We start from the raw sequence: 13648 nt of genomic DNA, 5'->3' as shown, positions 1-13648 counted from the left end.
TGGACTCTTAACCGACTGAGCCACCCAGGTGCTCCTTGAGTTATTTTCTTATGGTTGCTCTAGAGGATTACTTAGAGAATATCTTAATAAGAAGATATAAATACTAACTTAATTTCAATAGTAGTTAAATTTTGCTCCATAGTATATCTATTTTCTCCCTTCTCCTTTTTTGCTATTATTGTCATAAAATTATATCTGTATATAATTCAAACCCAAAATGTTATAATTACTGCTTTATGTTTTTTAGGTGGGAAAAGAGAAACAAATCATTTATACTGTCTTTTATGTTTATGTAGTTAACTTTATTGATGTCCTTTTTATAGATTTGAGTTACTATCTAGTTTCCTTTCTTTTCTGCTTTATTATTATTATGCAGTTTTGTTAGTGACAAATTTTCAGTTTTTGTTTATTTGGGAGTGTTGTAGTTTTTCCATTTTTGAAGTATAGTTTTGCTCCGTATACAATTCTTGCTTTACAGGCCTTTCTTTCAGCACTGCAGTACACATCCCACTGCCTTCTGGCTTCCGTGGTTTCTGATGAGAAGTCTGTTGTATATCTAATTGAGCAAAATAGCATTAATTATATAAAGCAATAATGGTGATATTCTTGTGGGATGTGTTACATACAAAGAAGTAAAACATGACAACAGTACACAAATGTGGGAAGAGGTATACAGGCTTTAAAAATTTTTGTGTTCTATTGTCATCATGTGATGAATATACTAATCCAATCAAGACTATGTTAAAGATTCAATTTTTAACACTTACATGGTGTTCATTAATACAATATCAAAATGTAGGGACGCCTGGGTGGCTCAGTGGTTAAGCATCTATCTGCCTTTGGCTCAGGGTGTGATCCTGGAGTCCCAGGATCGAGTTCCACATTGGGCTCTTTGCATGGAGCCTGATTTTCTTCCTTCTTCCTATGTCTCTGCCTCTCCCTGTGTCTCTCATGAGTAAATAAAATCTTTTAAAAAACTACCAAAATGTAAAAAAAACAAAAACAAAAAAACAAAAAAAATGTATAGCAAAAAGCTAACAAAAAGGTTAAATATAGAAAAATTTTAACAACATGGGAAAGGATGAATGGAGAGAACAGATGGAAAACAAGCTAGTAGACTTAGACCTGTAGTAGGAATTAAAACTATTCTTCTAAAAATAAAAATAAAAAAAAAGAAAACTATTCTTCTTAGTCTCTCTTGTTAGGTATTTGATATAACCAAAATTTTAAAAATGCTAAAAAATGTAAAATTTGAAAATATCTGTAGTGTTATATGGATCTGAAAAGTTTTTATGTTCATTTTCTTTCCTAAATACACAGCACCACAATGATAAATTTTTTGTTCGTGTACTTAAAAAAATCTTGCCACTCCCTCTCTGCTGTTGAATTTGAACTCGTTTTTACATGTCATGCAACACCTCAGACATCTATCAGCCATAGTTCACTACCTGTTACAGGCCACACCCATCCACATCTGCCATTACAGATTTGCCCCCGTGGAATAACTTTCCTTCCACTACTTCACAATAACCCACAAACTACAGTCCTGTGTACCTATTTCCCCAAGTAAACTTCAGGTCTTTTTCAGTGTGAAGTGCTATGTTTATTGTAGTGTTTATGTATTTTAAACAACTCAGCATGTGTAAAATCGTTTTTATTGAATTTTGTTGTTTTTTAAATTGGGTTTTTTTCTTTTTCTAAATGTCTTACTGACGGAATTTTGGAATGCTGTGCTCTTGGTCCATTTTTTCCCCATAAGCCCTGCAGTTTTTACTGCATGATTTTGTAAAGTGCAATCAATTTAAGGAACTTAAATGTGATAATACAACATGAGTCCCCCCCACCCCCCAGCTTCTGTGCTAATAGATATTTCATTTCACTGTCTTCTGGGTTTCATATATTCTTGTGAGAAATGCACAAGTGAGTATTCAGCTCCGTGTTCCTATGACAGTAAAATGTCCTGTCCACCCCCCTGCCCCACCCCAGCTGCCTTCAGTATTTCGCTTTTAGTTTTCAGCAGTTTAACTGATTTCTGCCTAGGTGTGTGCTTTTCTTTACATTTAACCTGATGAGGTTTGCCGTGCTTTTTGAATATATAAATGTTTTTGTTTTCCCACATCTGGGAGATTTTACCCAAATTTTTTAAACCCATTTTCCTTTTCTTCTTCTTCTTCTTCTTCTTCTTCTTCTTCTTCTTCTTCTTCTTCTTCTTCTTCTTCCTTCTTCCTTCTTCCTTCTTCCTTCTTCCTTCTTCCTTCTTCCTTCTTCTTCCTCCTCTTTCTTTCTTCTTCTTTCCTTGTGGGACTCTGGTTTACGTGTATGTTAGACCTTTGGATACTGCCTCAAGGGACTTCCTCCCCCCCCCCCAATATTTTTTCTCTCTGTTCTTCATATTGCTCTCTCTTGATTTTTACTTACTCGTTTTGCCATTTCCAATGTGCCGTTAAGTACATAAGGTAAATGCTGATTTCAGATGTTTTTCAGCTCCAGAATTTTTGTTTTTTTTTATTGTTTCTCTTTGTTTAAATTGCTATCATTTCATTCAGTACAAGCAAATTTCCCTGTACATCCTTGAGCATTTTTAAAAACAGCTGCTTCAAAATTCTTTGTATTTCAATTTCACTTTATCATCTCAGAGTCATTTTCTCTTTTATTTCTTTTCTCTTGAATATGCATCATGTTTTCCTGTCTCTTTATATGTAAAGTACCATTAATTGTATTCTAGTATGTGGATTATAGATTTTAAAAGCAATGGTATTTTTATTTTTAAAGGTTTTATTTATTTGACTGAGAGGGTGAGCGCACAAACGGGGTGCAGCAGGCAGAGGGGGTGGGAGAAGCAGGGACCCTGACATGGGGCTCCATCCCAGGACCCTGGGATCATGGCCTGAGGCGAAGGCATGAGCCACCTGAGCCACCCAGGTGCCCTGCAATAGTATTTTTAAAGAATCTAATTGTTATTAGTTGCATATTTCATAATTTTTTGTGCTGATTGTTTCTTTGACTCATGTATTCTGTTTTTTTTTTTTTCCACTTGTCTTGCTACTAAAGCATATCCTCAAATAGTTCTTTCATGCGGTTCTGTGGGTAGTAAACTTAGCTTTTTACTATCTTGAACAACCTTATTTTGCCCTCATTTTCAATGCTACTGTAGGCATTCGGTTCTAGCTTGGGAGTTCTTTACCTTAGTACTTTGTGCCATTGTTTATCATCATCAGTCTAATGGTTTTTTGGGGAGAGCAGATAATCTGCCTGTTCTCTTCTGGGAGCTTTTTTTTTTAAGATTTTATTTATTTATTCATGAGAGACACAGAGAGAGAGGCAGAGACACACACAGGCAGAGAGAGAAGCAGGCTCCACGCAGGGAGCCTGACGCGGGACCTGATCCCGAGTCTCCAGGATTACACCCTGGGCTGAAGGTACCGCTGAGCCCTCTGGTGCCCCATCTTCTGGAAACTCTCAGGAGTATGTGTTACTGGTATTCTACAATGTGCCGACGTGAGACATGTTTATTTTTATCTTTTTCAGTGTGGTATGCATTTTCAATTCAATTTCTTTTTTAGTTGTGGAAAAATAGCTAAATATCTCAGTAAATATTGATATCTGGCTTTAACTTTCATGCTCACGATTCCTTTTGTCTTTTACATATCCTGAATGTACTTTTGAAAATGCTTTGTCTTCCTGCCCACTCGTTCATGTCATCGAGAATGAATTCTTGTTGCAGTTGTAGATTTCCTTGGCCTTCTATGTATTTGGTATATTTTAGAATTTTGCTTTTGTGGTCTCATTTTGATTGGGAAATTTAAAGTTTTTCTTCATTTTGTTCATCTTTTTCTGTACTTATTTTCCCTTGATTACAGTTTGTGCTTTCTAGCACCTGGACCCTTAAACTAAAAGCAGGTATCCGTTAGAATTTTCAGCTTGGTTCTTCAGGGTGGATTAGCAGCTTTGTGGATGCAGCCACTGATCATTCCACGGCGTTGTTTGGTATTCATCAAGAGACCTCTCTTTCTCTTAACCAAGGCAGCAGGTGGTATTAGCATTTCCTTATCTTCAGGAGTGGAAGCCTGTCTTAAAGCCAGTCTTTGGCTTTAAGCAGGGAGCATTTTTAATTCTTGTGTCCTCAGAAGGGGAAACTGGTAGCCATTCACAAGTGCTCATAGACTCAGCTTTGTAGGTCCCTTGCTGTATCCCTGCTCACAGCTTTGCATTTCTTCTCCTCAAAGACTGGAGTCTTCTACCTTCTTAATAAGCCTTTTTTTTTTTTTCTTTCCCAATACTTAAATTGTATTGTTTGGAACAGAGGGACTTAACTAAAAAAACACACTTAATGAGTCTTTTTTGACTAGATTTCTAAATGTTGTTTCTTGATGTTTTGTCACTCTTGTCTCACTTGACACCTGCTCTTGTTAGTAATATTGCTTTTGTGAGTTCAGCTCATTCAGAGTTTTAATATTTAGTAGGACAAACATGAATTTACTTTTGTTTTTAAAAATGTTTTTCTTGATTAAAATTCTGCATTTTTACATAGGAACTTTAAAATCATTTTCTAGTTTTGAAAATTCATTGGGAATCCTAAGTCTTACTATGTGTATACAGTAATTTTGGAAATATTTTTTTGTGCTGTCATGTTATCCAGATACATAACATATCTATTTACAGGTTTTTAAAAATATTTTATTTATTTGAGATAAAGTGAGCGAGTGAGAGAGAGTGAGCACACGTGGGAGGAGAAGCAGAGGGAGAGGGAGAAGCAGACTCCTTACTGAGCAGGGAGCCCCAGGCCAGACTCGATCCCAGGACCCTGAGATCATGACCTGGATGGAAGACAGATGCTTAACCAACTGAGCCACTCGGGTGCCCCTACAGATGTTTATATATTGTTTTTATGCCTTGCTTGAGATTCCTGTTCTGTGATTTTTATAGTTTTGTGATTGGTATGTTTATACTATTTTTTTCCTCTAGTACTACTAGAAGAGAAATTTAAATGTTTTTTTATATCCAGTCACTTTTCCAGAAGACTTAATTACACTTGACCTCTGAACACAGGTTTGATCTGCATAGGCACACTTATATGCAGGTTTTTTCCCAGTAAATACAGTACAATGCTATAAATGTATTTTCCTTATGATTTTCTAAACATTTTTTTCTTCCATATTAAGAATACAGTATATAAAACACATAATATACAAAATATATGTCGGGCACCTGGGTGGCTCAGTCAGTTGAGTCTGCCTTCGGCTTAGGTCATGATCTCAGAGTCCTGGGATCGAGTCTGGTGTCCTGCTCCCTGTTCAGTGGGGAGTCTCCTTCTCCCTCTGCCCCTCCCCTTATGTGCGTGCTCGGGCGCGCGCGCGTGCCCTCTCTCTTTCTCAAATAAATAAATGTGCTCTCTCTCTCTCTCAAATAAATAAATGTCTAAAAAGAATGTATCATTTTACTGTTCATGTTACCCATAAGCTTCAATAGTAGACTATTAGTAGCAAGTTTTGTGGGAATCCAGTTACACATGGATATTGGACCTCATGGAAGCCAGCACCCAGCACCCTGCATTGTTTAAGAGTCCACTGTAATTCTAAAAGCTGTTAGTAAATTCTGTAGTGTTCTATATATATAATCATGGCAACTACAAATAAATATTATTGTATATCTTTTAATATTATACTGGTTATTTGTTTTCATTATATTATTGTCTGAAACCTTCAAAATAATGTTTAACAGTTGTAGACAATTGCTTGTCCTGATTTTAATGGAAATGGTTTCAGTGTTTACTGTTGAATATCTTGTTGTATTAGATTTGAAAGAAAGTGTATCATATTTTAGTTTCCTTTTACTCTTATTTTGCTTGAGTTTTTATTTAGAATGGTAGCTGAAATTTGTCAAGTGCCATTTAAAATCTTGATGCAATCATAGTCAATTAGCTTTTTCGCAAACTGGATTCATCTTTTATTTAGTTGGTATTTGGGGAGGTTTTTTGCATCAGTACTTACAAGTGTACTGCTTTATACTCTTCCTGCTTTTCAACTATCTTTATCAGCTTTTATTAATATTTTATAAGCTTTTAAAAATGAATCACATACCTTAATAATTACTTTTTCCTCTTCCTCTTACATTTCTTTTTTTGGGGGGATAATTTTGTTCTTTTAGTTTGATAAATTAAAAATTAAGAGTCCCATATTTAATTTGATTTTGTCATTTTGCCAAACTCCGAGAAAACCAGTATATGGATACCATACAGTACATATTTTCAAGTGTAATGTTATTAAATATTTTAAATGTCTTTATATGAATTTGACATTTTTTCGAATCTGTATCCAGGTCCCAATTTTTGTGGTCTAGATTTTTTACTATGTCTTTTTAGAAATACAAGTTTCAAAAAAAAAAAAAACCCAAATAAACAAAAAAGAATTATAAGTCTCCCAATGACTGTTTATCTTTTTTTCCACAAATCCCCCTATACTTTTTACTGGAAGTCTTAATCCTAAATATTTATGTGTAGATAAGTTGAAAGATTTTTATAGTTGTTACTAGAGTGCATAATAATTATTACTAGTACTTTGTATTTATGAATGAGTACTGTAGGAATTTACAGTGAATCTGGGTTTTATTGTTGCTTCATATTGCTCTTCCTGCTATTTAATGAATTGTAATAAATTTTTTGTAGCTGTCCTAAGTGTTTCAACTTGGGCTGGGTTCTGATATATTTCAGAGTATTTGGTAATTTTTACACATGTGGTTATAATAACCTGTTTTTCTTCCTTCCCTTTTTTTAACAGTTACATGGGAATTGGTCTTTCTGCTCAAGGTGTGAACATGAATAGACTACCAGGTACTTAAAATTGAATTATAGCACTGTCTTATGGCTACCTCCTTCTGGCTAAAAATTTGAAGTAATAAATTGAAATAGTTAAATACATTGATGTTCTATCTTTAATCACCTATGTTATGAGTTCTAAGTGGAAGCCAAGTGGTTTTAAAAGATTGAAATTTTATGCTATTTAACAAAACTTCTATCTACCATGCATTTACCATGCATTTTTTTGTTTTGTGTTTTTGCTTGTTTTGTTTTGTTATTTTAGCTTCCATTACATAGTCATATCAACTACTTGAAATCTTTTAATGTGATTGATTCTCTTAGCTACCCAGCACATGTCTGGCTTTTAACCTATGTTCCTTTGTTTAATGTTCTGGGAATGTAGGCTAATAGTAAAAGTAAACTAAGGAAGGTGTCAGTTGGGATACCAGAACTGTTTTCCAAAACTGTTAATCAGAAGAAAGTGATTCTTGTATTATATTTTCTGGTATTCTGTTTTCTAATGTTAAAAATTAATTCTAGGGGAGACTTTTTGAAAATAGAAAAATCTCCCATTTTATTTCATTTTATTTTTTTAATAAAATCTCCCATTTTATATTAAACTCTGTGTGTTTCAATCAAAGCAAAATTCCTTTGGTCTGTTAGCAAAGGAAATATGCATGGAAAATGTGTCTTGCTATTTTTTTTAATCATAGTCTTGTTTAATACATGTTTTAGTCTTCTGTGTGGTAAATTTATTTTCCTTAGTGTTATAAACAGTATTTTAATGTAGAAATCATGTGGTATAATTGTTGGGAATTTAAATGTATATTTGAGGATTTTATCTTTGTGCTGTCATCTATTGTACTATTCTTGTTTATCTTGTCATAATGTTTAGTGAGTAGCACTAGTACAGGGGAACCTTACTTTTCATTGTAAATATACTGGAACTTTCTCTTTAGGCTGGGATAAACATTCATATGGTTATCATGGGGATGATGGACATTCGTTTTGTTCTTCTGGAACGGGACAACCTTATGGACCAACGTTTACGACTGGTGATGTCATTGGCTGTTGTGTTAACCTTATCAACAATACCTGCTTCTACACCAAGAATGGACATAGTTTAGGTACTAAGAAAATGTGTTGCATGTAAAATAATCCAGTATTGTGATTATTGTACTTACAGCATGGTAGTCACATTTACTATATAGTCCTCTATTATAAATACATGCCTCTGGATATGATTTCTTTGTTCTTTCTAGGTGGAAGTTGAGGAAATAGTGAAAATTTATATTCTGGGAAGACTATGTTGTATCACATGTATGGGAATAACTATGAAAATAATCCCCATGTTCACATATCTATTCTAGGAATAGAAATGCTAAATGTTTTCTGCTTTGAGTAAAACACTAAACACTTGATAGTGTGACTGAATTCTCTAGGTAACAGGTGCCAAGAGAAAAAGGCTGTCAGTTTTTAGTGTATTCTGTTTGGGGTAATAATGAAGGAAAGGCTTGATACTGGAACCAAATGAAAGGCATTTGACCTACTAAAAGGGCAGGCATGATAACGATGATGACTACAAGTTCTGCAGAAAGGAGAGTTTGTTTTTTTAATATTTTATTTATTTGGGAGAGCGAGAATGAGAACACAAACAGGGAAGGGGCAGAGGCAGAGGGAGAGGGAGCAGCAGGGTCCCCACTGAGCAGAAAGCTTGACCTGGGAGTTGATCCCAGGAACCTGGTATCATGACCTGAGCCAAAGTCAGATGCTCAACCAACTGACCCACCCACGCACCCCAAGGAGCAGAATTAAAACAAAAAACTAATAGCAAAATTTCTAAGGGTAAAAGACAGATGGGAGTTAAATAAATAAATAAACAAACAAATATTAATGAAAACATGAAGAAGCCTATCCATTATAAGACTAATATAAAATTAGGCTTTTTAGTTGTGTATGCACCCATAGCACTTCAAATTGAGAACTGTGTGTGGTGGTTATATTTTCTTAATTTTTTGTTGTTGTTTTTATACAGAAAGTATAAAGGATAGTAAGACTGATATTTTAAAAATAAAATGGTTTCACGTTTTTTGAAAAGTCCTTGATTCAAAGCAAATTATTTCTGATGAGGTAAATCTAAAGGAAGCAAAAATCACTCAGAAGGCAGAAATTTCCATGTGCTGAAAAATAGTATTTAAAAATTAGACCATAAACAGTATCCTTAGGTATACAGTAGATATTCTTTAATATAATACAAAAACTGTTGTGTCTTTCATTTCATAATAGAAAATTCTAAATTTCTGGCTACATTGGTAATAACCATTCCTTTTTACTGTCTCACCGTATTCCTGATATAAAATTAATATTTTCACTTTTATATTTGGGTTAAATCTTTCCCTTCTCATTACTAATATTGATTCTGAAGTCCTGTGTTATCTGACTTAAAGGTTGTCCCAAGTCCATGGGTAGACTGGTGGTTACTGGTAAAAGAATGTTTTTTCAGGACACCAGGCAAGATACGTATACTTGTGATTTGATTGCTGTGGCCAGCTAGTTTCCAGAGGATGCAGCCTCTTTAGTTTATTTGTTGTTACTCTTCTGGCTCTGATGTATCAGAGCGGTTAACTGGGATGGTTTTAATTGCCTTAGCTGCTTAAGATATTTGTATTTAAATTAAACTGCAGAAATCTGCTTTTAGGTATGACTTTTGATTCAGAAATGCAAAAGAAGGCATAATTTTAAAACCAAAATTATTCTTTTTACAGTTTTTAAAACTTTATTCCAGAGAAGAAATTTTATTTTGGAAGATGGAAAGGTCATGATGATGTGATTTTGTTTCTCACTAGATTTTCACAAACATTTATATTGAAATTTTCTCTTCAATAAGAAAACTATTTTTGAAAGTGAGATACTTTTTAAGAAAAAGGTACATTCTAAGTTTAAATTTGAAACCTTTATCAGTATTCATTTATAAATTTAATAAATGCTTATTAAGCCCAAAGAGAGTCATTAATATGGGTTCTTTAGTTGCTTGGGTTTGTCTCCTTGCTTAGGCTGTGTGACCTTTTGCGAGTTAATATTTCTGTGCCTCAATTTGTAAAATAAGGTCGCTATAATACCTACCTTTTTTTGGTTGTTAAAGTAGACTGATGCATGCAAAGTTCTTAGGTGATTTCCTGGCACACAGTGAGTACTCATTAAATGTTTATTATCGTTGTGTGCCAGAGTCTGGGCTAGATGCTGGGGATGCAGTGGCAAAGAGCTACTCTTCTAGAACAGAGTTCAACAGGCCAAGGCCCATGTGCCAGATTGGTCTCCTATCTGTGTTTTAAGTCAAGTTTCATTGGAACAAAGCCACACCCATTCATTTGTGCGATGCAGCCACTTTCCTATTCCAGTGGCAGAACTTAGTAGTTATGACAGAGACCATATGGTTTGGAGAGGAGAAAAGATTTACTCTCTGGGTCTTTACAGAAGTATGCTTAACCTCTGGTCCAAATTCTAACATCTAGAAGATAAAATATTATTTACATCCTGTTTTTTATATTTCCTGAGGTGGATCATTTCCACCCAAAAGCTGATACATCTTTAGTTTCTGTTTCATAAAGGTTTCCAAAATATATATTTACTGATCATAGAGGAATGGAAAGGGTTTTTTGTTTTGTTTTGTTTGTAAAGAGTTTGTTTATTTGAGAGAGAAAGGGAAAGAAAGCCCAGAAGGGAGGAGGGAGGAGGGTCTAAGGGAGAAGCAGACTACCAGCTGAGCTGGGAGCCCAATGTGTGGGGCTCAGACCTGGGACCCTGGGATCACTACCGGAGCTGAAAGCAGATACTCAGCCGACTGAGCTCCCCAGGTGCTCTGGAAAGGTTTTTGAGAAAATAGTTAAAGAAGAAACAGTATCTAGGTTAATTTAATTGGAAATTTTTTTTTACTTTGTTTTATTGAATATCATCAATTGAAGGTTACTTTTTAAAAAGCCTCTTGACAAATCAGAAAACTAGAAATATAAATTAATTGCCTTCTGTGTAAAACTTAATTATACTAACTTACTAAAGTGGTATCTTTTTGTGGTCTGAATCTGTACAGTTTGTGGTAGCTATATTTGGCAGTGTTCAAAAAATGTTAGCTAATCTATGAAACTGACTTGGGTTTTTCATTAGAGTTTTTGGTAAGGACTGAGGATTTTATTACCTATTAACAAAAAGGAATTTTTGCTAAACCTACAGAAGTAGACCCTCTTTGCTATAATAGATATCTTTGAGGACAATAATTTTTTATTGAAAATTGTTAAGATACGGTTGGTAATATTTTATTAACGTAATCTCTCTTGTTTTCTGTATCCTTTTAGTTTTCTGAAGATTTTAGAGTAAATTTTCATATTTGGCCGGAAGTCACTTTGCTTTCTATTTATTAATAAAGCTAAAAGTTACCAATGTTTTATGGGGGATATGGGGAGACCTCCAGCTTTGCTTTCCTCCTGACAAGCCAACATGAACTTACTAGTTTTTAAAAGTCCTAAAAACAGAACTTAACTACAAACCACTATTTTTACACATTTATTAAAAGCCATATAGTAGAGATGCATAGTTTGTCTTTTAATTAATTATTACTTTAATAAATAGAGTCAGATAGTTGTGTTTTCTGATGGGTCAGCACAATTACAAAGCCATGAAATCTCCAGTGGGAAGAGACCTTAAAGATGATTTAACAGAAACACCCCTAATTTTTAGATGATGATCAACACTGGAGAGGTACTGGTGCTGGTGTGTTGGTTTTGTTTTGTTTTAACGTGTGTTTAGGTGGGAAGAACTGAAATTAACTAACAAACCAACTCGGTCTCCTGTTTTTCTAGAGCTCAGTCCTCTTAAACCTGTGAATGAGGTCCTACAGAAATAATTGGTTTATTTATTATTTTATTTTCACCCAAGTAATATACTTAAATATTTGAAGAGAGATTATTAAATCATCACTTTGGGATGCCAGAGACTTACTCCTATGACTTCATGTTAATTCAGGTCTATCTGGAACATGACTGTGTTGAAATTACTGTCAGAGGACATTCGTGAGAAATTCTCACCCTATAAATCTTGATCCTTTGAATGAGGAATTGAGTTTTTTCACAGAATAGTCCAAAGTTATTTAAGAATGTACTTCCATGAGAAAAAAAATTTTTTTAAAGAAACAACAGTACTGTATTTCGCATCATTCACTTTTTTTTTTTTCTTTGTAACAACAACAAAAATCTCTTCTTTCCCTTCCCCTCAAAATTACAAAGCTAAATCTAGGTGAGAAAGATTAAGTGAAAAGACTGGGTGTAAAGCAGCTTGGGTATTGGTAAAAAATTAGATACTATTTTGCAACCAGTTTTCTTATATGGCTCCTGACATACCTTAGAAGATACATCTGAAACCATTTTTAAAGTCCTGGAGGCAGTTGCAGTACTCCAGAAATAAAATTGGTGTGTGATTAATGAGGATGTTGATTTTGAAAGGAGATAGCATTCGTTCAGACCTCTGTTGCTCTTTCTGAGAAAAATGCTAGTCTCATTATTTTATATTTAGGTTTTAAATTTTTTCCTTCCTTTGTTTTCAGTTATAAATTCAGCTTGTCATTATCATCTGCCTTTGAAAACCCATTTCTAATGCCACTTTTTTTTTGTTTTGTTTGTTTTGTTTGTTTTTTAGGTATTGCTTTCACCGACCTACCGGTAAGACATAATTTCTTTTAAAAGCTGTTTTGTATTTTTAATTAAAAGAAATACGAAGAAACTATTATTAAGCCTGTTTGGAATTCCGTCTTACTGATACTTATCAAGCTTATATGCGATGCATAGAATAGAGAGCTTTTCTCTAGCCTCCATTGTTGTCACCTTCAGAAATTAGGCTCCAAATGGCATTTGGTGCCCTGGCCCAAGGGAACTACTGTTATAGTGAGAAAAAACAACAACACAAAAACAGAAAAACAATTACTTAAAATACACCTTGTAATGTCACTGTCACTGCATTCACTTAAAATATGTTTCTTTGGTATCACTGAACTTTTCAGCAAGTGGCTGTGCAACAGTTGTGGTCATTTATTTATGCCGAGTATACCGAAATGACTGCTCTGTGGCAGATTCTGTGCGTGGGGTGCATCATTCATCTAACAGGTGAAGGTCTCTGCCCTCTTGAAGCTGGAGAATAGGAGTAAATGACACATTAAAAATAAGTAAATTAAAACATTTTAAAAGGTTTTAGGTACTTCTTAAAGAGAAAAAGAACATGGAAGTACCAGAGACAGAACATGGGTTATACAGTTTGCTCACCTTTGGAAAGGTTTGCAAGGGCTGAGGACTTGAGCAGAGACTTGTGACAAAGTGAAGGGAGTCACCTGAACGGCAGGCAGAGCAAGCATGTCCCAGGCAGAGGGAGCAGTTAGAAGGAGCCCGACTAAGGAAGGGGCCCGGAGACCCAAGACAGTGCTAGGTGAGTCCGAGGTCATGGGGGGGAAGGTGGGCTAGAGGGTGGACATCTTGCGAGCCATAATGAGTACTTGGGCACTCACCGTGAGTGGAATGCAGCCACACTGCAGAGTTTACCGTTCTCACGGTATAACTCAGTTTTCAAGATCGCTGACTGCCGGCTGAAAGGTAGACTCGGGCAGGGAGTGAGAGCAGAAGCAGGCTGACCTGTGAGGATGCTGTTGCAGAAATTCAGGCAGCAGGTGATTGTGTCATTACAGATTGGAGAACTGGCTTGATTCTAGATACCTTGTTTACCAAGGTGAAGACTAGCCATTGTAATATGCACCATGTATAAGATGAAGGGAGGAAAACCTAACTATGATATATTTTCTTAGCACTTAGAATTTTC

At 35.0% G+C, this 13648-nt stretch overlaps 1 protein-coding gene across 1 annotated transcript in view; it reads left to right on the top strand.

Moving 5' to 3' along the window:
- The window catches only part of RANBP9 (RAN binding protein 9), a 92130-nt gene that overhangs the window by 45861 nt on the left and 32621 nt on the right, over positions 1–13648 (top strand). The window contains exons 3-5 of the mRNA XM_025444231.3: positions 6777–6829; positions 7756–7923; positions 12482–12504. Coding sequence (XP_025300016.3) covers positions 6777–6829; positions 7756–7923; positions 12482–12504 — 244 coding nt within the window. The remainder of the gene's footprint in view (positions 1–6776; positions 6830–7755; positions 7924–12481; positions 12505–13648) is intronic.

The sequence above is a fragment of the Canis lupus genome, chromosome 35 (genome assembly GCF_003254725.2).
Source record: "Canis lupus dingo isolate Sandy chromosome 35, ASM325472v2, whole genome shotgun sequence".
NCBI lineage: Eukaryota > Metazoa > Chordata > Mammalia > Carnivora > Canidae > Canis > Canis lupus.
This window is presented reverse-complemented; position numbering and strand designations above follow the sequence as displayed.